The following is a 24,100-nucleotide window of genomic DNA, read 5'->3' as shown; positions in this document are numbered from 1 at the left end:
CGTTTGATCCATCATAATGGCTAGTCAACTTATCGACTGTTCGACTTTTTTCGTGGACGATAATATTTTTATAAATATAGGTCTAGATCCGGATTTTTTGTTAAATTGTGTTGTATGTGTTACAAGTAACATGCAATGTGTAAAAATGAGTGTGGAATTATATGAATCGCTTTTTACAGTTAGAGGAGTTTAAATTGATGTCAATCGAAGAATGCAACGGCAACAACATACTCTCAATCAAATGTCTACAGCAAGACCAAAAGGTGCAACTGACTAAGGAGAATGTCGCGAGAATCTTGGAATTAAGTGATGCCATGGAAGAAGCTATCGAGATCAAAAATATGTATACACGGTCCACTGCATTGCATCAGGCATGCGAGATTTCAATGTTTCTGGGAAAGGACATGCCATTACCTAAAGATACAGACATTAGTGATGTTGAAGATTATTTAAAGCGCATCGAGGTCAAAAAATTAAAAGAGTGTATTCCAGTTGCCGGCACATGCTTGATAGCAGATTTGAAGAGTAAAGCATTGAAACAGTTGGCAAGGGGTTGGTTATCATCGTCGTCCGAAACTGAGGTAATACGAACATATTTTTACATATTATTTTATACTAAAAAAAACCTAATGTTTTTAGCCTGTAGTCAAGAGACCGAGGACAAGGGCATTCGCAGCACGTGAAAGGGCAAAGGCAAGACGTAGATTAAGTTACTCTTATTTTCCTGCCAATAATATATAAAAATATTATAATATTTTAAAAAACCTATCCGTAGATAAGATTATCCAATATTTCAATTGTAATTGGATAAAAAATTGTTTATTATATAATTTTCATATTGTGGTTAATAAAAAAAAAAAACGTGATATTTAAAAAAAAAAGTATTTTTATTTACAAACTATTTACAATTTCCTTACATCACCATTAAAAGGGTTATAAGTTATAATTTGATCGTGTAAGATGAGACAATAAGCTGCAGTCTTCGCTGGAATGGCTTTGCCTGTTTCGAACTCGATGCGTAAATCAACAGTCGACGATTTTACGTTGTCGTTTTGTCGTGATAAATCTACGACTATGATTGGTACGTATTGTTCAAAAATGGTTTTTGACAGTAGAGGCTCACTATATTCTCTATCGTAGCATCAATTTTTGGAAATCTGTATATGCTTTATATAAAATGGCCGTAACGTTGTTTGTGAAATCTGAACGGAAATCTTCGTATGGATACACTTCAGAGTTTAGGTGTATTTTAAGGTTTTTCAGGTAACAGTGATCGAATCGTCCAGACGGATTAAATAAATAATTTTTTCGATCTGTTTGAAAGCCAATTAATGCAAATCTGGGTTTCTCGAGCAAACTGCTCGATTTAACCGTCCACGAATGAGAAGTGTTCTGAGGGAGAACCGGATATTCGCACAAGTCCCAATTTCTGAACGCACACGAGAGTTGTTTACGAGAGTCTAATACTTTTAATAGTTTTATTTTTTCTTTGTCACTCACCCTGATAACCGGCATCTTCCAAATAATTTTACTCAGCTCAATCACTACTTTTTTGAGTTTTTCTTTATTGTCATTCGCAGTGGTCTCGGAAACGTACAACGCATCAGAGTCCGTAGACGATCTGTTTAAAATGATTTGTTGGTTGCATTTGAGTAGTATTTTTTTATAATCTTCACAAAATCCTAACAAGTGTTTGAGCGGGATACAACCAGCAAATTTGTTATTTAACGTGAAATTTTTATTTTCACTGACATTCATTTCTACGTCCCAAGCAGCATTTTTTAGATTGTTCAATTCATTCGGTGTGTGTGAGCAAACCCTTTAAGACTCGATGATATTCCAGGAGATTTTAATTTTTGTATTTCAACACCGTTAATTTCATACCGGATTTCAGAAAACAAAAACGCCAAACCATTATTTGTAAAATTAATTTCGTTCGCATTAATTTCGTTCGCATATGATGCAATATCTGCCGGTATATTTAATTTACCTTCAATATAGAGATAGCTCTCGCAGGGGAGAGTGTAAGCGTCCATATTTTGAATGGATATTCTAATTTCGTCGTTATTGGATAAAGCTGTTGAAGAATAGGGGAGGAAAGAGTGGTACTGCATTTGAGTTATTTTGCATTCATCTTCATATCCGCCGGCCACGTCCAAATACATGTCATCCATGATTATAGAACTTTTAAAGACCGTAGAAATGATAGATTGTTCTTTGTTAGTTTCTTTACAATCGGCGTACGTCTCGACGTATTAATCTTGTTAGTGGAACTGTAGCGACTCTTGATAGCATTTCTTTTTATATAGCTGTTGAATTTAATAGCCATTTTAATGTTTAATTTGTATACGAACTGTGATTGGCTCCCCTCTTAAATTGATCAAATTATTATCTTGATCTCTTAGTACTATATTCACTTTACTTATAGTCGAAGAATTAAGCCGGTAGAAAACTAGATGTTTTGGGACTTCTATGATTTTATGTCCAGGCGGTGAAGAAGGGAAAAACTCGTGTATAGTCTGGCTCGGTATACCATTACTGAATGAACCAGAAATTAGATTGCAATCTATTTTTATACAGTTAACTTTCATTATGTTGACTATCCGTTCAGATTCGTGTAGTGTCTTGGCAGAATAAACTTTATTCTCAAACCCTAATATTTTCGATATATTATGTTCAATAGTGAAATCAACATCATGACTACACGTCATTGAGCATTTCAATGTGCTACCATCGGCCTTGAGTTCAAACATGGTGACATGACTCGGTAATAGTTTTTGAATCATCGACTCCAAGTTAATTATTTCGTACGATCCCGTAGGTATAGTCACAGTCACACATTTTCCGAGTGAATCGTGAAAACCTATTGTATTGCAATCCGGTTCTACGTTTGGTATAGAATTATGTGTTTGCAAGCTTAAAAGACACAGCTGAGAGGTATTTTGTACTTCTAATGGCGGGAAAATATCACAAGACATTTCGCTGGAATTACCGTTTAATGTTATCGTGTACATGATAAAAATTTCAAACACAAATGACCACAATTATATGTGTTATAACGTTGATGCCTAGTGTAATTATATTGTATGTTACATCCACTGAGGTACGATTGTAGTTCCAGTGGCGGTGGTAGATTTCCAAAACTGTCGTAATATTCAACTTGTTTTCCGATTTTCTTATACGCTACCCAATGAGTTCCGGTACTTTTTTCAACGTCCAAATTGATTACAGCCGATTCTTTATGCTTAGGACGTTTAGGTAACCTATCTCTGGAAAACACTCCGATGAAGTGAGGTATTTTCGTTAAGCGTGCATGTTTTATAATTTCATAATCGTACAAAGCTCTTTTGGGTAACGTAGGTATTAGTTTTTTTTCCTTTTTACAGTTTTCTTTTCAGATTTATGGACTCCCTTTCTTTTATACGAACCTCCTCCGTGCGAAGACAGATATAGCCCTTTACCTTTCTCGATTTTATACGAGCCACCTTTATTAGGGGCGAGGTATAAACCTCTACCCAAATGCGAAGGTTCATTTCTATTGAATTCACTAACGGTTTTTACAACGTTAGCAATACCACCCGTCAGCGCTCCGAGTGCAGACAAACCGGCGAAAATTGGTATCAACGGTAACATTCCGCCAGTCTTTGGTATAGGTATGACACGAGGTATCCGAGGTTTCTTACCGTTTTTACGGAATATTTTTTTAGCTGCCGTAAAACATTTTTTTGTTAATATCATCAGGTTTTTTTCTTTAATATTTTTTTTCAATACATTTTTAGCTGCTTTGACAGCAGCGGTGAATCCACATCCAGCGCCCATTTTTCGTTTTGCCTTCATACGCTGCTGCCTTTTCTTTTAAATTAGATTCTTTTGATTTGAATCTATTCCAAGCCTGGTTTTCTAATATATAATCTGCTTTCTGACGGTCTGTCAAAGAGTTGCTGCGATCATAAGCGATATCGTGTTCTTTGCACGCCGAATCTAGAGGGTTGATACCTTTATCACCACGATTTAATCGTTGATTCAATTTTGTACCTGGTCCGCAGTACTGATAACCTAAAATAGAAATATATATATATATATTAAATGTATTTAATGATTTATATATATATATATATATATATATATATATATATATATATATTACCTGGCAAATGAAGTTCAAATGGTAATTTATTTATAAGGGTGTTAACGATACCTCCGCCTTTATTCTTGTTGTTTCTTCGAACGGGTGACATCGTTTAATGGTTAGATTCCAGAGATTACACAAGTATTTATAATGAAATTTGTCGACCAAGAAATAAAACTCACAGTGGAAAATGTCGACCCACCTACGACTCGCGATTCGAGGCATGGAAAGCTTTTACCAAATACCTGTCGTACTTTAGTTGTCGGCCCTTCCGGATGCGGTAAAACAAATTTGATTTATACCTTATTGACTAACATCAACGGCATACGTTTTCATAACGTTTATATATACTCAAAAACACTCGATCAACCTAAATATAAAATGCTTTGTGAAATTTTAAAAGATGTAGAGGGCGTGCAGTTATTCACTTTTCATGAAAACGATGAGGTTATCCCACCAGAAAAAGCATTACCAGATTCTGTTTTTGTATTTGACGATATTTTATGTGAAAATCAAAATATCGTACGTTCTTACTACACACGTTGTTGACATAACAATATCGATGTGTTCTATCTAGCACAATCATTTGCCCGGATACCCAAACAACTTATTCGAGATAATAGCAACATGATAATATTATTCAAGCAAGACGAAACCAACCTAAAACACGTTTACATGGAACACTGTTCGGGTGATATGAATTATTCCGAGTTTAAAGAATTTTGTACTCTGTGTTGGAGTAAGGGAAGATTCAATTTTGTGGTGATAAGTAAGGACTGTGAACGTGACAACGGGCGGTATCGACATGGTTTTGATACGTTTGTCGTTAATATAAAACAATATAGTTCATCCTCAACCATGGAGGATGATAGTATAGTGTTGAACGAATTAGTAATTGCCAAAGAAAACATTAAACGTAAATTTGAAGCGTTAAAAAGAGATGAAGCTGATATCCAATCTTATGTATCACAAACATTTAAACCAATAATCGAACCACTGAACAAATTATGTGACAAATCACAAACTTCCAAAACCGATAGTGATGACATTTCAAACGTGATTGAAGATAATTTAGCTCCCGATAACAAGACCGGAATTTTTCGTACATTAGAAGAAGATCAAAAAGATAAATTGTATGGTCCAAAAAAATATTCTAATGGTGTTATCAAATTAGGTCGAGAAGAAGTGAAATTTAAAACCAAGTCAATAATTATCAAAGATGCATCTTATCAGCTAACACCAGGACTTGCGGAGTTATTGTTTTCTAGATATCCAATGCAATACACTGATAACGATTTAAATACATATAAAGAAATACTGATTCAAACTTCAGCACATTTGACACTGGACGGAACAAAAATTAAGAAAGGTGGCACAAAGTATATACAAATTATTTCCAAGCTATTTCCCAGTGGGATGGGCATGAAATTACAAATGCATAATTTAGTATATTGGAATGATCCGAATGAGTTGGTTGATAGATTACGACTTCTTTTAGCCTCTCAGTCTGCGGGAAACACTGGAGTTTCAAACGAGATATTATCTATTTTTGAAGAACTCTATGAATGTGGTATAACAAAGAAAATACCAAATGTCTAAACGTGAAATAGCAATCGAACTTCACAGACCGGCTAGGAAAAATTATACAAGACGAAGAGTAAACGTATACGGGAAAAACGATTTATGGCAGGCTGACTTGGTTGAGATGATACCACTTTCAAAGAAAAACAACGGATATAATTATATCCTCTGTGTGATTGATTGTTTTACAAAGTTCGCCTGGACTATACCATTAAAAACAAAAACAGGTGATGAGGTGACCAAAGCCATGTCTACAATACTTGTTGATAGATCGCCAAAATTGTTGCAGGTAGATAACGGAAAAGAATTTTATAATTTAAAATTTGATACGTTAATGACAAAGTATAATATAAAAAAGTATAGCACATATTCTACGACGAAAGCCTGTTTTGTCGAAAGGTTTAATCGGACTCTGAAAACAAACATGTATAGAGAGTTTACAGCTCGAGGTTCACATAAATGGATACCTATTTTACCCATATTGATAGATAATTACAACAATACAAGACATAGAACGATTGGGATGACACCAGTGCAGGCAGAGAAAAATCCTTCGCTAGTGACTTTGAAACTACGTACAATCACTAATAGAAAAGTAAAATTTCATGTCGGCGATAAAGTTCGAATAAGCACTCACAAAGGAGTTTTCTCAAAAGGGTTTTTACCCAATTGGTCAACAGAAATATTCACAATAGTAAAAATAAACAAAACAATACCTCCAACTTATCAGTTACATGATTATAATGATAATCCAATAGCTGGCTGTTTTTATAAGGAAGAAATATCTAAAACAAATTTTCCCAATGATTATTTAATTGAGAAAATTATACGAAAGAAGGGAAATCAGATATATGTCAAATGGGTGGGGTTTGACGATTCTCATAATTCGTGGATACATAAGAATGATATTAAAAAGTAGTTTCAGTGATAGTTCAGAAGTGAATCTGTTCGGTACAACAAATTATTATAAATACTTATTCATCTACAAATATGTCGTCGGCTATCTTGGACGTCCAGTGCGTTGTCGGAGTCAACAACAAGTGGTTTATTAAAGAAATGTCTATAGTAGACCCTGAGACATCGTACAATCAACACTGGATATTTAAAAATACAACTTTAAAACAAGATGCAAAAAGTCGAAGTGTGAACAGTTGGCTGCAACGGCTGCATCACGGTTTGTCTCCGGATTATGGTGATGTGGAGTATGGAGAAATACACAACATATTCCAATCGTTAAAGTTCAACAGGATTTACGTTAAAGGTCTACAGAAACAACGGATCATCATCGAGTTTATGCCACACGCAACCGTCTACGACTTGGAACTCTTTGAATGTCCTCGGATTTGTTCATTGACTGGACAATCACTACCAAGCTGTATTTTTCATATGGATTTTAATCCGCTACAATGTACATTGAATAAAGCATTGGCATTAAAAAATTGGTATGTTAATAATGTTTAGGATTGTATTCTATATTTTAAATAAACAATAACAATATTTTAACATTTGCATTTTTTATTATACATATTATTAAAAACAAAATCACACAGATATTTACATGAAAGTAAAAATAAATTATATATATATATATATATTATGTACACAGTATTACAATTTTTAACATTTAGTTGTTCAAGTACCCCCATGGCAATGTTTCTATTACGTCATCTTCCGAATACATAACCATACGTTTATCGTATTCCATTTTGAAAGTTTTTGATGTAAGTGCTGTCACTAATTGCTTAGTTTTAGAATTTCGTGTTATTTGTTGAAATTGCAGTTCTATGTCCCTTATTTCGTCGTTTATTATTTTTTTCATACTGTTCATATTTAATTTTTGAAAATTTTGATAACTAAGTGTAAATCCTTTTATTTTTGTTGTTGTCCGGTTTCATTATCTGTGTGTGCTATACTTTTAGGACCTGTCGACACCCAGTCTGTTATATGTATACCTGGTCCTAATTCATCCGTCCATTCACCTAGCATGCACCCTGTCTTTACTTCGGCATCATCGACAATATAAAATACGCTATCAGTATCGTAATAGACGACTTTCTCACCGAGATTGTCCAACATGGTGCTATGTACTGACGTCCCGCTGAGACATCTAAACACGCATATACACGTAGATATGTATAAGTGACCCTGGGGCGTATGATTTCGCCAACCAATTATATTGTGTAGGACCTCAATAGTTACATCGAAGGCCAAACTTCTAGCCTTTCCAAAATATTACCATAATTGGAATTAAATATACGAAATGTTAAATATGAAATCGTAGTCTTGGCAGGCGTATCTAGAGATATGATTAATGTCGTCGGGTTATGGAGATTACGTATCGCGAATAACCAGGATGTGGACCGACCGGTCGCATGGGCGTGGGAAGCTGCGATATTAAAATAATACACGCGTACGCTTTTGCACGACTCGGCCATGGACACATACGTATCTTATCGATAGGAGAGGAAATGCAGAGAGTAGGACTATCTGGACTATATAGGAGAGCCCCGATTAGACCCAATTCAGACGTGAGCCACCAGAGTCAGAACAAGCACCTTCACGCCAGACACCAGTCCAATTTAATTATTCGGACTTAGAATATTTTACAACCAAATCATTTTGTGCAGTAAAAGTGTTTTATTTACATAGTAATCAAATAAATATCTAATAAATTAATCACAAATTAAGTTGTTATACTTATTACACCCAATCCATCTACCTCAACACCAGTCGTTTGTCCTCCTGTATGCTGGGACGCTACAAATTTGGCGCAGTCGGTAGGATTTTCCATCAACGGGAAGCTGAAAATTTTTTGTTTTCAACTTCACGGAGGCAACTCACCCAAGAGTCACGTTTGGAGGACTGATCACCTTCCAGCAACTCCGGGAAAAAGAGAATCTACGTAGCAAGCAGCTAGAGCAGTCAGGACAACAACAAGAGCAACAATGGAAGCAACTCAAGCAGTGACAGTATTGTGAGTTGTAATTTAAGTTTTGGGGTATTTATTTATGTAGGAATTTTAATTATAAAGCTCTGTCACGTCACCTTTGGATCTGTTAGGACCATCGTATAAAATTTATTGTGAAGGTGTATATATATATATTATCTACTTAAAGAAATAATATGGTAGGTAATGTATAAAAGTGTGGGAAAATTTTGAGAAATATATATATGTTATCTACTTAAAGAAATAATATGGTAGGTAATGTATAAAAGTGTAGGATAATTTTGAGTATATAAAGGGTATATGTACCGATAAAAGTGTTATAAAGAGAATAAATGAGTATAAAGTGAATTTAAATAAATGTTATATGAGAATAATTTTGTGGTATAAATTAATATGAAATGAATATAAGTGAAAATAAATGAGAATAATTTTGAGATATAAAAGTGAATATAATATAATTGAGAAAATAATAAAGAGTATATATATAATTGGAATTACGCGCGTAATGTCATATAATGCAATGTCATATAATAAATTGAATTGAAATAAAGAGATATTGAGTTAAAAAAATAATTGAGAGTTTATTAAATGGTAGTTAAACCATAATTTTTGTGATTTTGAGAAATATTGATATAAATGGATAATTGAGTTTTAAAAAGAAGAAATAAATAAGTGAATAAATATTTGAAATAAATGTGCGCACATACATATATAAGTTGAATTAAAAGAGAAATACTAAAGAGTAAAATTGAATAAAGTGTAATTAAGAAAAGATATATAATAGAGTAGCTTAGGGGCCCTAGAATAAGCATTATATTAAATAAATTGGTGAGAAATAAATCGTAGTGAATATTGGAGTATTGGGTAATAAATATTATAGTTACTTTTAGTAGGTAATTAAATTAAGAATTTCAAAATAAATATTTTGAACAGTTATAGAATTAATAATAAATAGTGGATATTAAATAAATAGTGATAGAATAGTTAGCGACATTAGAATACAATTTAGGTATTTAAATTTTAGGTACATAAAATAAATAAATAATTTTATTTAAATAATTTTACTAAATGAATAAAATATACATTGATGAATAAAAATTTGGGAGATACGTCAGGGAATCCGACAGGGAATTTAACGGAAATAAATAACGATAGTACTGCGGACATAGGCGTACAGGTAGGAGAGGCAAGCGGTGCTAGCGTAGTAGCTGCCGAAACAAATATAGTAAAAATCGAAGAGTTAATCGATTTGAATAAAACAATTGAATACCCGAGTCCACAATATTCTGACCAAGATAGGTATTTAAGAACAGCTAAGGGAATAGCTTGGGTAGATTTAATTGAAACACCGAGTAGTTTACCTAGAAGAGGAGGAACTCGATCTGATCCGGGGGTAGTACACACGGAATTAGTCGCAGAAAAACGAACCAGAAAAGTTAGTAACGCTACACTAGAAATGGAATTCGATAAAGCTACGTCCCTTATACCGATATGTACGGGCGCGAATAATGTCGCGGAATTTATTAATACGTGTGATATTGTTGTAAAAGCAGTAGATAAGGATAAATTAGACTTGTTAGTTAAAGTAATAAATTCGAAGTTAGCCGGAAATGCTCTAGAAGCATGTAAATACCGCGAGACTAGTACATGGAATAGTATAAAGTCAATTTTAAAGGGAGCTTTTGAACATAAGTCATCTGAGAGGACACTGACTTTAGGGTTACACTTTGCGCGTATGAAAGAAAACGAGTGCGTCGCGGAGTACGCGAGTCGAATCGAAGAAATCTATTATAAATTATGTACAATTGCAACAGAGAAATTAAATGAAACCGGAGCCAAAATCTATAAAAGTCAACTTAAAAATCAGGCATTAATAATTTTTGTTAACGGGTTACCGAAACATTTAAATCTTGCACTAAAAGCTAGGGATCCAAAAACTTTAGAGGATGCTATGCAGGTTGCGAAAGACGAAGAAACCGAATATAACGCTAATTTAGATGTAGAAAAATTACGGAAAAACTTGGAAAGACAAGATTTAAACGGGGGAAATGTACTTGAAAATAAGTTTAGGAAACAAGGAAATGATAATAAAAAACAAAATTTTAATCGCGGAAATAATAGATACAATAATTATAGCAACGGGTATAACGATTCTAATAGGCGAACTAATAATAACGTATATAATAATACATTCGATAAAAATTTTAATCAGAACGGATATAATAACGGAAGACAAAACCAGAGCAATTTTAATCAGCGTAATAATAATAAAAACAGGATATCGCCGAATAACGCAGGATGTTATATCTGTGGCGGCACAAATCATTTCGCACGAGACTGTAGGCAGGCAGGTCAAAATCTGAGACAAAACATTAATATGAATAGACAACAAATTCCAAATTTCAATCCGCGTAGAAACAACAATAGTAATAATAACGTAGTGGAACCACTGAGTTGCACCTATTGCAATAAAAGAGGACACGAAATTTCGAGTTGTTACACAAAACAGCGAAACGATAGGAATAACGCAAATTCGTCGGGAAACGCTCAGATGCCAACCTCGAGTGGGGTGAGATTGGTACATCAAATAATCGATTCAGAACCCTCACAGAGCGATGCTTACGCATTTCAACAGCTATAATTCAAAATCATATAATGTTACAATCACCTAGTTTTAATACAGAAAACGTTCAATTACTATTAGACACGGGTAGTGATTTAAATTTAATAAAAATAAATAAATTAGCTAATAACACAATAATAAATGAAAATGAAAAAATTTATCTAAAAGGCATAAACGAAAAAATAGTTCCTACAATTGGACGTACAATAATTACATTAATAATAGATAAAAACGAATTTAAAACCGATTTTTTTGTAGTAGATAAACAGTTTCCGGTCGATAAGGACGGAATACTAGGACAGAAATTTCTGATAGAAAATAACGCTATAATCGATATCGCAAATAGTACATTAACAATAAAAGATAAAAATGACTTTAACGAAAATAAAATATGTTTCACATTAAAACCGCGAACGGAAACGGTGGTCTGCATACCGATTGCAGATCCCGATATGGAAAATAAAAATATTTTAATAAATAAACAACAATTATCAGAGGATGTGTATTGCGCAAATATATATAATACGGTTAAAAATGGCAAGATTACAGTTAGTGTATTAAACATATCAGAAGTAGCACAGGAAGTGAAATTAGCGCAGATTAATAAAATATCATATGAATATGACGTGGATACAGATAATCACGAAATAAAAAATATAGTTCATGATAATGCACGCGTAGATAAAATAAAAAGTCTTATTAGGAGTGACCATTTAAATACAGAAGAACGCGAAACGATAATAAAAATTTGTGAGCAATATGCCGACATATTTTATTTAGAGAACGATTATTTAACTATGACAACAGCGGCAGAACACGTAATTAAATTACCTGTTGACCAAGCCCCAGTTCATCGAAAACCATATAGGCTACCGCATGCGCAGTTACCTATAATTGAGGCAGAACTTGCGAAAATGGAAGAAAACGATATCATAGAACGGAGTATGAGTCCGTTTAACGCACCACTCTTATTAGTGAAAAAGAAGGCAGACGCGTCAGGGAAGGAAAAGTTTCGAGTAGTTATAGATTTCAGGGCATTAAATAATGTTACCTTAAACGAATTCCACCCTTTACCGAATATCACAGAGATTCTAGACCAACTAGGTCAATGTCAGCTTTTCACTCTACTCGACCTTCGAGCGGGATACCATCAGGTACCTTTAGCAAAAGATTCTAGAGAGCTTACGGCCTTTTCAACAGGTCAAGGTCATTACCATTTTAAGCGATTAGTGATGGGATTGGCGTCAGCACCCAGTACGTTCGCACGTATGATGGCAAACGTTTTATCAGGACTAATTGGAGTAAAGTGTTTAGTTTATTTAGATGACATAATAATATACGCGAAAAACTTAAGTGACCATAACAATAAATTAATTAGCGTATTCGAAAGATTACGTATACATAATCTAAAAATAGAACCAGACAAATGTGAATTTCTAAAACGAGAATGCCTGTTCCTAGGACATATAATTTCGGAACATGGAATTAAACCAGACCCAAAGAAAGTTACTGCAGTTCTAGATTTTCCAATACCAAAGAATGTAAAACAAATAAAAAGTTTTCTAGGACTTAGTGGATATTACCGGAAGTTTATAGAAAATTATAGTTCGATAGCTAGACCGATGACTAGGTTGTTAAAGAAAGATGTAAAGTTCGATTGGGACGATGATTGTCAACAAGCGTTTGATAAATTAAAAACATTACTTTGTTCAGAACAAATTTTGCAATACCCAGATTTTACGAAAGAATTTATACTTACGACCGACGCGAGTGGGAAAGCGCTAGGGGCAATATTATCACAAGGAAAGATAGGGAGCGATCTACCTATCTCATACGCGTCTAGGACGTTGAGTCAGTCGGAAGCGAATTATTCAACAACGGAATTAGAATGTTTAGCAATTATATTTGGGGTTAAACATTTCAGACCATATCTCTACGGTAGAAAGTTCACGATTCTTACAGATCATCGACCATTATCCTGGTTGTTTAACTTAAAAGATCCTTTATCTAAATTAGCAAGGTGGAGAATCGAATTGGAACAATATACCTATGAAATTAGGTATAAACCAGGTGTACAAAACGCGAATGTAGACGCGTTAAGTCGGATGTATAATATTAAAGAAATAAAAGATGAAAGTTACGCAAACTTTCTTGAAAAATCGGAAACTATGATAATAACCAATAGAAACGTGAAAGAGGTACACGGTGAACTAATAAAGTCACCAAATGAATACAATATAGTGTCAGAAATAGAAAGGTATTATAATTTTAGGTCAGGAATAAATTACGAACTAAAACAAAGATTCGGAAAGGATAAAACACTAAAATCGAATAAGGATATCGGGAGCGTTGTAAAATTTAAAACGGACGATAGATACCTATATAATATTTTTGATAACGAAAAGTAAACAAAAGCAATTAGCGACGTATGAAAATATGTATCTGGCATTATTGAATTTAAAATATTTCTGCGAAAAACATTCATTAACTAAGTTAGCTATGAACCAGTTAGGGCGGAAAGACGGTTTAGATTGGGCAAAAGTTCGATCTATGATACGATATGTATTTCGTAACACAAACATCGAGATAATAATCTGTACTAAATTAGAATACAGTAAGGAGGAAAAATTAGTTATTTTTAAACAATTTCACGATTCTTTACTAGGAGGTCACGCAGGAATACATAGAACATATAAAAAAATTAAACGGCAATTTAACTGGCCAAATTTAAAACAGGAGGTAAAAGATTACATAAAAGGTTGTGCTTCATGTCAGGCGAATAAAACTACTAACAAACATCATAGAAGTCCCATGGTAATCACTACGACAAGTTCTAAACCATTCGAAAAATTATTTATGGACATTGTAGGACCATTAATAGAAACTGAGTCAGGTTTCAAGTACATACTTACTTTTCAAGACGATTTGACAAAATATTCGTTGGGAGTCCCGTTACATGACCACACGGCAAATACGGTAGCGAAAGAATTTGTTACTAAGTTCGTATGCGTGCATGGAATACATCAAACGATTTTAACAGATCAGGGCACTGATTTTCTTAGCAAAATCTTTTCCGAAGTATGTAAATTACTAAAGATTAACAAAATAAATACAAGTCCTTATCATCCACAAACCAACGGTAGTTTAGAAAGGTCACATAGAACTTTAACCGAATATCTAAGACATTACGTAGATAAAGATTTAAATAATTATTGGGATCAGTTACTACCTTACGCACTATTCGTATATAACTCGACAGAACACACCGCAACTAATTACCAACCGTATGCGTTGTTATATGGAAGAGATTTAGATATACCAGTAAAATTAAAATGTAATCCAGAACCTAGGTATAATTATGACGATTATGTATTCGATCTAAAACAGAAAATGCAAGAGTCGCATAAAATCGCGAGAGAAAGGTTAATACAAAAGAAAATAAAATCTAAAAATCATTATGATAAAAAGGTCCACAGTGAGGACTTAAGGATGAAAGATTTAATATTACTTAAAGATAAAACCCAAAAGAATAAACTAAGCGCGTTATGGAAAGGACCATATGAAATTCTAGAAGTCCTAGATAGTGAAAACGTGGTAATAGCGCGAGGTAGACAGCGGGTCACCGTGCATAAGAACGATTGTAAAGAAATATTATGAGACCATGGTATAAAGTAAATAAAAAAAAAAAAATAATAGATAATTAAATATTGTATAAAGAAAAAGTAATAGACGTAAGTAATAATAGAGTAGTACGCAATTAGCGAAATTAGATATAGATATAAGTAGTAAATAAGTGAAGAAATGGAATAATCATAAGAAGAAGATATTTGCATAAATAAATAGGTATAAACCCAAAATAGTAATAAGAAAATGTACTATTATAGATTAATGATCGTAATGGCAGCCCACGGGGACTCAGACATTCCGGACGAGTCAAGTGTGCAAACTAAAATATATTATAAATACACGGCGGGTAACGTAGTTATCAAAAATGTGACGGAAACTCAACATAATGATATATTAATACCTTATATGTATGGACGGAGGTGTAACTTAAACAAGTTGCGAATTAAGTGTACTACGTCAAGTGGCGATGACATGGAAGTAGGAGTAAGAGATCACCCAAGAATGATGGTGCTAGAAAGGAAGTGTGTGTTGGTTATAATGAGTTTAGATGGTAAAGAGGATACGACCGTTATTGCTAATAACCTTTACTTAATGCACCACATATTGGATTTGGAACCGGTAATGGAAATACAGACTACAGAAGCAACAGAAGTGGCACAAGGGGGAACTGAAGTGAAGAAGAGATCACTACCTGATAGTTTGAACTCTACCACCGCTACGAATAATATGAATGAAACAGCAAGGACAGAATCAATCATCAATTCGACATTATCAATAGCTGAAGCAACGAGACCAGTTAATGGAACGAGTTTGGTTAAGCAAGACAACGCGACGACCACTACTATGACGACACGAACGGATAATGCCACTAAACTTACGACCGATGATCCACCCACAACTAGAGTAAAGAGGGGGACCACGCAATATACGCCAAGTTTTATGATCAAGGTACCACAAAGAACCACGGACGCTGGACAGAACAGTCACAAGCATACTAAATTTTACGACGCATCTGATGATGAAATAATTAATAAATTGAATACGGACGACAACGGTATCAATAACACGAATAGTATATTCGAAACTGTGTATACAGAGAAAGAAAAGAGCGATAAAAAGGCAAAAACTAATGGGAATATAAATCTTTTGAACTACATGGTCTATGTTTTAACAGGATCATTGTTAATGACGACTATATTATTAGCACTTTTTATTAAATGTAATTATAGATGTGTACATAAAAGTAGGTACAGATATATGGTACAAACGCTAAGTGAAGGTCAGGAAATGAGACAAACAGAATGCTGAATAAAATATGAAAGTAACACGAAAGATAGTATAATATAAGAAATAAACTATAAGTTAATCACGTAGATAAATAAATTAATAAAGGAAGTAGAATTAGTAAATATTGATAGAGATGTACAATAGGTACACTGTAGGAAGTAATTGAAAAAAAAAAAAAAAAAAAAGAAGTAATAAAGTAAATAAACAAATAAATAATAATGGCGGGAATATAGGAATTAATTAAGTTACTAAATATAAAGTATATGTATATTAACATGTACTAATAAGTATATTATTACGTAGGTTAACACTAGTGACAATGAGTCAAGGACAACTTCCGTATACCATCGAAGAATTTAAAAATCAAACAACAATGTTTTGCGAAAATCGAGGGGTAGTTAGAATCGAAGGGGCTATGTGGGAGTTCGTAACATATGTACCATTAGAAAATTACGATGCTAGGCATGATAAACTATATAATGAAATTATGTCAATGACCAGCCATTGCAAGGATAAGCTGATGGAATATGAAATCTGTTCACGGTTTGATAATATATTGAAAACGATGTTCCAAGAAATCTCTATACAACGAGAGCAAATGTATGAATCTATAGGCAGATATGTGTCCGATAGCAAGGGGGAGTCGACTACGAAAGGTCATAGGACTAAGCGAGGTTTAGTAAACTTTATAGGATCGGCTATGAAAACGTTATTCGGAGTATGCGATGACGACTGTACGAAGGAAACAACCGAACACATAGGTCAGATAGAACATAGTAATGAGAATATGATCCATATACTTAAAAATCAAACGACAGTAGTAAAATCAGCCATAATAGGTGTAAGTACGGCTGCCGTCGAAATAAATAAATTATATGGGGAGTTGGAAGAAAAACAAGGGATGTTATATAAAAAGATTAGCGAATTAGCAAACAATACACACACACTAGAAACTCTGATTCTCACGAATAGAATACACAGTATTTTCACGGCATTACTAACACAATACGCATACGAAACCACCACGATCAGTGCGATTATAAACGCAGCTAGAACGGGGGTACTTCATCCGTCGCTTATAACGCCACGGGAACTTGCAAAACATCTAACTGAAATTAAGTTAGTTTTACCACTCAATTTTAATTTACCAATGGGTACAAAACCGAGCGAGATATATGAACTAAGCAAAATTACTAAAATGGCAGTTTTTTATAGCGGTAATCAAATAGTTTTCCTAATTAGAATACCTTTGATAACGGAAATAGTATTAACATTATACAGGATTTTACCTATACCACACCCGATAGAAACACAATTAAACGGAAATATAGATTATAAACACAGTATCATTCTAAAACCAGAATTCCAATACATCGGTATTATTAGAAATCGTAGGCAATACACCACGTTTACGGAAACGCAATTACTTCAATGTAAGGAAACCGAAGTTTTTACAATTTGTCCAGAATTTCAACCTATTCAACATGAGTCGGAAAACCAACCATGTGAAATAACGTTATTTAAAAATCCGGATACTCTACCAAGCTCATGCGAGGCAGGTATTATCATATTATCTAAAAATATATTTCATAAATTAAAATATGCAAATGCATGGATCTATACAACTAGTGGGGAAACCTTAACAATAACATGCCTAGGAAATAGAGAACCATATATAGTAAAGCTAAAACATCAGGGGTTAATCAAACTAAATCAAGACTGTAGGGCATATGCCGAAGATATCATATTGAATCCAACGAGAGATATTAAATCTAAATACTACGTTAACTTTATACCACGAGTAGGGGAAGGGAAGTTAGTAGCAACGCTTCCTAGGCAAATTAAAAACTTGAATCTACCTAATATAAAGACCAGACATGATTCACATAAATTAGATAACGTAAACGATTTAACACATTCTTTAGACGACGTACAAAGTATGATCGATGACGAAATATTTAGGCAATCAGGACATGTGACCGATAATGAAAATAATAATTACTTGATATATATAATAATAGGATTGATGACCTTTGCGACAATACTATTGTTATTTATATATATATAACGTATAAGTGTAGATTAAACACTTGGGAACCGATTAAACCACGATATAATATAACTCCACACCCTATACCAACAAGTCGAAGTACATTTTATGTTGATACACCGATAATTGCGGAAGAAAGACCTAAAAGTCCACTACTGGGGGATACACCGGACAGGTTGTCCTTATCTCCACCAAGAATAAAAGATTAAATTACTGTAAGGGAAATGTAAAATAATTAATATTAGAAAGTAATAAAATCAATAATTAAAAAAAAAATTTAAAATTTAAAAAAATTAAAAAAATTAAAAAAAAAATAATAATTAAGTATAATTCGTAAATAAGATATAAGTATAATATAATAAAGTATAGTATAAAATAGGGGGTAAAAATAGATTTAAAACGATACATATTAAAAATAATGACCTATTAAATTAATTAATAGAAAAGAAACACACAAGTTTGTCATCATGGATTTTGAATTTTCGATGATAAATAAGACTGATATGGTTCTGATATCCGGGGCCATATCCAATAGCTTGGACAGATACAAAATAAGGAAATTGGAGGGAAGACCGTTAGTACTACCAACCAACACGGAGGTCAGACCTATATTGGACCGAGAGGTTGTGGTAGTAAGAAAAGAAATTAAACGTATTTTTAGATGTAAAGAAGTGTTGAGAGATACTTGTTTAGGACAGTTAGAGTTAAGTTTAAACACAGAATTAAATAATTTAGATAAGGAATATATAGAGGAATATTTAGCACATGGAGATAAAATTAATATAATCGTACTATGGAACGGACATTCGGATGTAAGAGTATTACATAAATTAAAAATAGACCAGGTTCCGGTTCTTAACATTACTTGTTACGACACGAGGTTCGACCAAAATTTCAGCATAAGGTTAGAAAAACTAGCAAATAAAGAGATAATATTCGAAACCGATATCGGAAAGTTCGATAAAATAGGGAGATTGCTGAACCTCCAAGGAACGCATAATGCAGTTTGTAAAAAGACACATAATACTTGAGACCTATGCAAAAGAGTCGTAACGGATATGTCCATAGGTTGGAATAGATAAAGAACACCGGAAAAACCGGATAGTACCTATAAACTAGAATATATATATATACACTTAGAACGTATAGAATGTATGGTTAAGGGAATTAAATTAAAGGGATAAGTTAGTTAGAGGAACTTTATTAATATTGTTATAAAAAAAAAAAAATGAAAAAAAAAATAATGTAAACTATGGTTATGGGAAAATATTATTATAGGACAATTATGTTAATCAAATAAATAAACAATTAATGGAATATACATGTACTACTAACACAAACTTTATTATTATATAAGTACAAACAAAAAAAAAAAAAATATATATATTATAAATATAACCATTAACCAAAAATATATCATATTATATAAAACATTAATGTTATTGTAATCTAATTATTGTAAATGCGATAAGCATATAGATATATTTATACATTATAATAATTGCATGTAAAACCATGAAATTGTAAGAACTTGTAAAACATATAACATTTGAATTTGTACACAAGCTAAAGCTTGTAAATGTAAAAATGTAAAGTAACTGTTACAGATATTATTTAAAGATTGGTTGGGCGGGGAGTGGTGGGACGGCGGCCTGATCTTCGGCTGGGTGGCAAGTAGCGGAGGTGGCGGTGGCGGTAGTCTCCGGATCGGCACCTATGACTGGGCGGTGTGTAGGAGAGGTGGCGGTGGCGGTAGTCTCCGGATCGGCACCTAGGACTGGGCGGTGAGTAGGAGAGGTGGCGGTGGCGGTGGCTATGTGGCGGTGGCCATGTGGAGGTGGCGGTGGCGGTGGTGGCGGTGGCAGTAGTCTCCGGATCGGCACCTATGACTGGGCGGTGAGTAGGAGAGGTGGCGGTGGCGGTGGTCATGTGGAGGTGGCGGTGGCGGTGGTGGCCCGCCAGAGACCCAGATACTACTGGTATTAACGAATTATGTAAAATAAAACAAATTATAAATCATAAATAATATTTAAAAAAAATCGTCACGTTTTCTTGATTTTTTTTTAAAGTAGTTTACAAGTGGGTTACTGTAATAGATAATATTAAATTTTAATTCAGTGATATAATATCATTGTATACGATACACGACTCTAAGTGGAGACGGATTGTCAGTCTAGGATAATAATATGTTATACCATGTTCATAAAAGTGTTGTTATTTCGAAGAAAAAAAATAAAGGGTACTTATAAATAAAATAAATTCCAAATTAATGAAATCAGATTCATAATGAACCTAACAACCCACCTCAATCAGTCATTCAATGTGGGTAGAGGTTAATACAATTTATTATAAGGTATGAATATTGATATAAGTCAGTAACGACATTAACTGTTAATATTATAGAATATAAAGTTTACGCTAGATATTAAGACCGTCGAATAATATTTTTGAATTAAAACTATAACTAAAATTGTTATTCTTGATTGTTCAATGTATTAGGTAATTTCATCTATTTTTGAACTTAAAATAACTATACAAAATGAAAAATGTTGTATCTACGGCTTTTAATTTCTTTTGCAGCAGAATTGTCCAACTTCTATTATATAAGCTTATGGGAAACGTAGCGTTAAGTTTTCAAGTTTCTTGACCCATTTAATAATAATTTATTGACATTTATAAAAGAAAAAAATACTAAATAAACGAAAAATTTCAAATGTCTAAAAAATAGCTTAAAAATTGTTTAAATATTTTAATAATTTATTCAATCAGAAGAATTAATAAAATAAACTTATGGTGTAAATTTCAGGTTAATCCAGTTATTCGTTTTCGAATAACATTTAAATAAGAATATTCGGTACACGAGAAATTGATAAGTAATTCAAATGGTCTTAAACAGATAAACATTTTATTTGACTTATCGGTAGGAATTTTGTATTTGATAAAAGTACACAAACTCATGAGAAATCTTGTATTTAATTTTCAAATCTTTGAAATGCTTATTAAAAAAAATGTTTAATATGTATTTTTATATTTTTTAACCGTCACTTAAAAATTGAAAAAATCAAAATTACAACTTAATTTCTTTTCTGTTTTTCCCGATGCTTTTGAAAATGTCTGGGAATGAAAAAAATTGAAATCGCCAATGCACCAACTAGATTCACTCTCTAACCGGGAAAGCTACTGAAGTTTAAAATCAAAGCATTATTATTTCGACAACGTATCGTGTAAGAGGACACAAAAAATAAATGAATATACAAAAAAAAAGTACATTGTAAAATCGTTCCCTCAGAATCTAAAATTGATGGTATAGCTAGTGTTGCCGCGTCAACGCAAAACCAATATTAGTGCGTTTATCATTGATATACATAACAACACGGCGGCGACTTGTCTGTCTTCCTCTCCCTCTTCTTCGTCCCCAAACTTCCTGTCCATACACCACTCCGTCGTTAATTGTTTTAATTATTATCATTGTTTTTTTTTTATTTATTCTCTTTGTGTTATACGCTATCAATGTACAATTATTGTTCGGCTCTTTCCGTATCAATTATGATAATTATTATTATCGTTGTTATTAATTATTACTCTGGGAGAAAATCGTCATCGCTTAAATTTTGTAATATATCATCGTATGTTTTTGTCGCAAGTTAAATTGTATTAGGTCAATGCGACTGAAATAGTATATTAGTATAATGTTTCCTTGTGTGTCATTGTGACAGAATTTTATGTATTATAGTTTTTGTCGCAATTTAAATTGTATTAGGTCAATGCGACTGAAATAGTGTATTATTATAACGTTTCCTTGTGTGTCATTGTGACAGAATTTTGTATATTATATATTTATATATCTCGAGGAAAGACATCACCGGGTTTATCTTACTGATACAATAAATATCATACACAACGAATTGTGCACGTGAGTTATATTTATTCATGTGAATTATTTGTATTTCTTCGTCATTGAGACATACACCGATCGTCGGTGTTCATCCACAAATTCGAAGTCGACAAGGGGTGTTTGTTGCGTATGTAGCGTCCCAGCATACAGGACGACTCTTTTGCATAGGTCTCAAGTCGTAGCAGTCCATCCATAGTTTTCTATTCTCTACCTATAGTTATCTAAAATGTTTAATTAAATTATCATACCCCATTTTTCTTATCACGTGGTCAAATATACATTTTGTAAATTGTACATCCGTCCGAGGATCGTGGGCATGTGTTATATTATGTGTGTTTTTACAAACTGCATCATGCGTTTCTTGGAGGTTCAGCAATCTCCCTATTTTATCGAACCTTCCGATATCGGTTTCGAATATTATCTCTTTATTTGCTAGTTTTTCTAACCTTATGCTGAAATTTTGGTCGAACCTCGTGTCGTAACAAGTAATGTTAAGAACCGGAACCTGGTCTATTTTTAATTTATGTAATACTCTTACATCCGAATGTCCGTTCCATAGTACGATTATATTAATTTTATCTCCTTGTGCTAAATATTCCTCTATATATTCCTTATCTAAATTATTTAATTCTGTGTTTAAACTTAACTCTAACTGTCCTAAACAAGTATCTCTCAACACTTCTTTACATCTAAAAATACGTTTAATTTCTTTCCTTACTACCACAACCTCTCGGTCCAATATAGGTCTGACCTCCGTGTTGGTTGGTAGTACTAACGGTCTTCCCTCCAATTTCCTTATTTTGTATCTGTCCAAGCTATTGGATATGGCCCCGGATATCAGAACCATATCAGTCTTATTTATCATCGAAAATTCAAAATCCATGATGACAAACTTGTGTGTTTCTTTTCTATTAATTAATTTAATAGGTCATTATTTTTAATATGTATCGTTTTAAATCTATTTTTACCCCCTATTTTATACTATACTTTATTATATTATACTTATATCTTATTTACGAATTATACTTAATTATTATTTTTTTTTTAATTTTTTTAATTTTTTTAAATTTTAAATTTTTTTTTTAATTATTGATTTTATTACTTTCTAATATTAATTATTTTACATTTCCCTTACAGTAATTTAATCTTTTATTCTTGGTGGAGATAAGGACAACCTGTCCGGTGTATCCCCCAGTAGTGGACTTTTAGGTCTTTCTTCCGCAATTATCGGTGTATCAACATAAAATGTACTTCGACTTGTTGGTATAGGGTGTGGAGTTATATTATATCGTGGTTTAATCGGTTCCCAAGTGTTTAATCTACACTTATACGTTATATATATATAAATAACAATAGTATTGTCGCAAAGGTCATCAATCCTATTATTATATATATCAAGTAATTATTATTTTCATTATCGGTCACATGTCCTGATTGCCTAAATATTTCGTCATCGATCATACTTTGTACGTCGTCTAAAGAATGTGTTAAATCGTTTACGTTATCTAATTTATGTGAATCATGTCTGGTCTTTATATTAGGTAGATTCAAGTTTTTAATTTGCCTAGGAAGCGTTGCTACTAACTTCCCTTCCCCTACTCGTGGTATAAAGTTAACGTAGTATTTAGATTTAATATCTCTCGTTGGATTCAATATGATATCTTCGGCATATGCCCTACAGTCTTGATTTAGTTTGATTAACCCCTGATGTTTTAGCTTTACTATATATGGTTCTCTATTTCCTAGGCATGTTATTGTTAAGGTTTCCCCACTAGTTGTATAGATCCATGCATTTGCATATTTTAATTTATGAAATATATTTTTAGATAATATGATAATACCTGCCTCGCATGAGCTTGGTAGAGTATCCGGATTTTTAAATAACGTTATTTCACATGGTTGGTTTTCCGACTCATGTTGAATAGGTTGAAATTCTGGACAAATTGTAAAAACTTCGGTTT

General features: G+C 33.0%; 2 protein-coding genes and 2 pseudogenes across 3 annotated transcripts; 2 read left to right on the top strand and 2 right to left on the bottom strand.

The window, feature by feature from the left end:
- The first annotated feature begins 16 nt into the window (after positions 1-16).
- On the top strand, positions 17-768 carry LOC149056981 (uncharacterized; annotated as a pseudogene). The gene is made up of 2 exons (XR_016191210.1): positions 17-581; positions 640-768. The product of XR_016191210.1 is annotated as an uncharacterized LOC149056981 (transcript).
- A 363-nt stretch (positions 769-1,131) lies between these two features.
- Positions 1,132-1,758, bottom strand: LOC149056980 (uncharacterized). Its single transcript, XM_089223260.1, has one exon. The coding sequence runs from the start codon at positions 1,756-1,758 to the stop codon at positions 1,132-1,134; it is 627 nt and encodes a 208-aa protein (XP_089079386.1).
- Positions 1,759-8,013: 6,255 nt separating this feature from the next.
- LOC149056979 (uncharacterized) lies at positions 8,014-17,532 on the top strand (annotated as a pseudogene).
- Positions 17,533-22,320: 4,788 nt separating this feature from the next.
- Positions 22,321-23,040, bottom strand: LOC149056978 (uncharacterized). The gene has a single exon (XM_089224239.1). The coding sequence runs from the start codon at positions 23,020-23,022 to the stop codon at positions 22,357-22,359; it is 666 nt and encodes a 221-aa protein (XP_089080365.1). The 5' UTR covers positions 23,023-23,040; the 3' UTR covers positions 22,321-22,356.
- Between the last annotated feature and the right edge of the window lie 1,060 nt (positions 23,041-24,100).

This window comes from Diuraphis noxia, unplaced genomic scaffold, assembly GCF_037042655.1.
Source record: "Diuraphis noxia isolate RWA-SAM2 unplaced genomic scaffold, SU_Dnox_SAM2 contig0003, whole genome shotgun sequence".
NCBI classification, from domain to species: Eukaryota; Metazoa; Arthropoda; class Insecta; order Hemiptera; family Aphididae; genus Diuraphis; species Diuraphis noxia.
The sequence above is the reverse complement of the archived record's forward strand: the minus strand, read 5'-3'. Positions and strand labels throughout refer to the sequence as shown.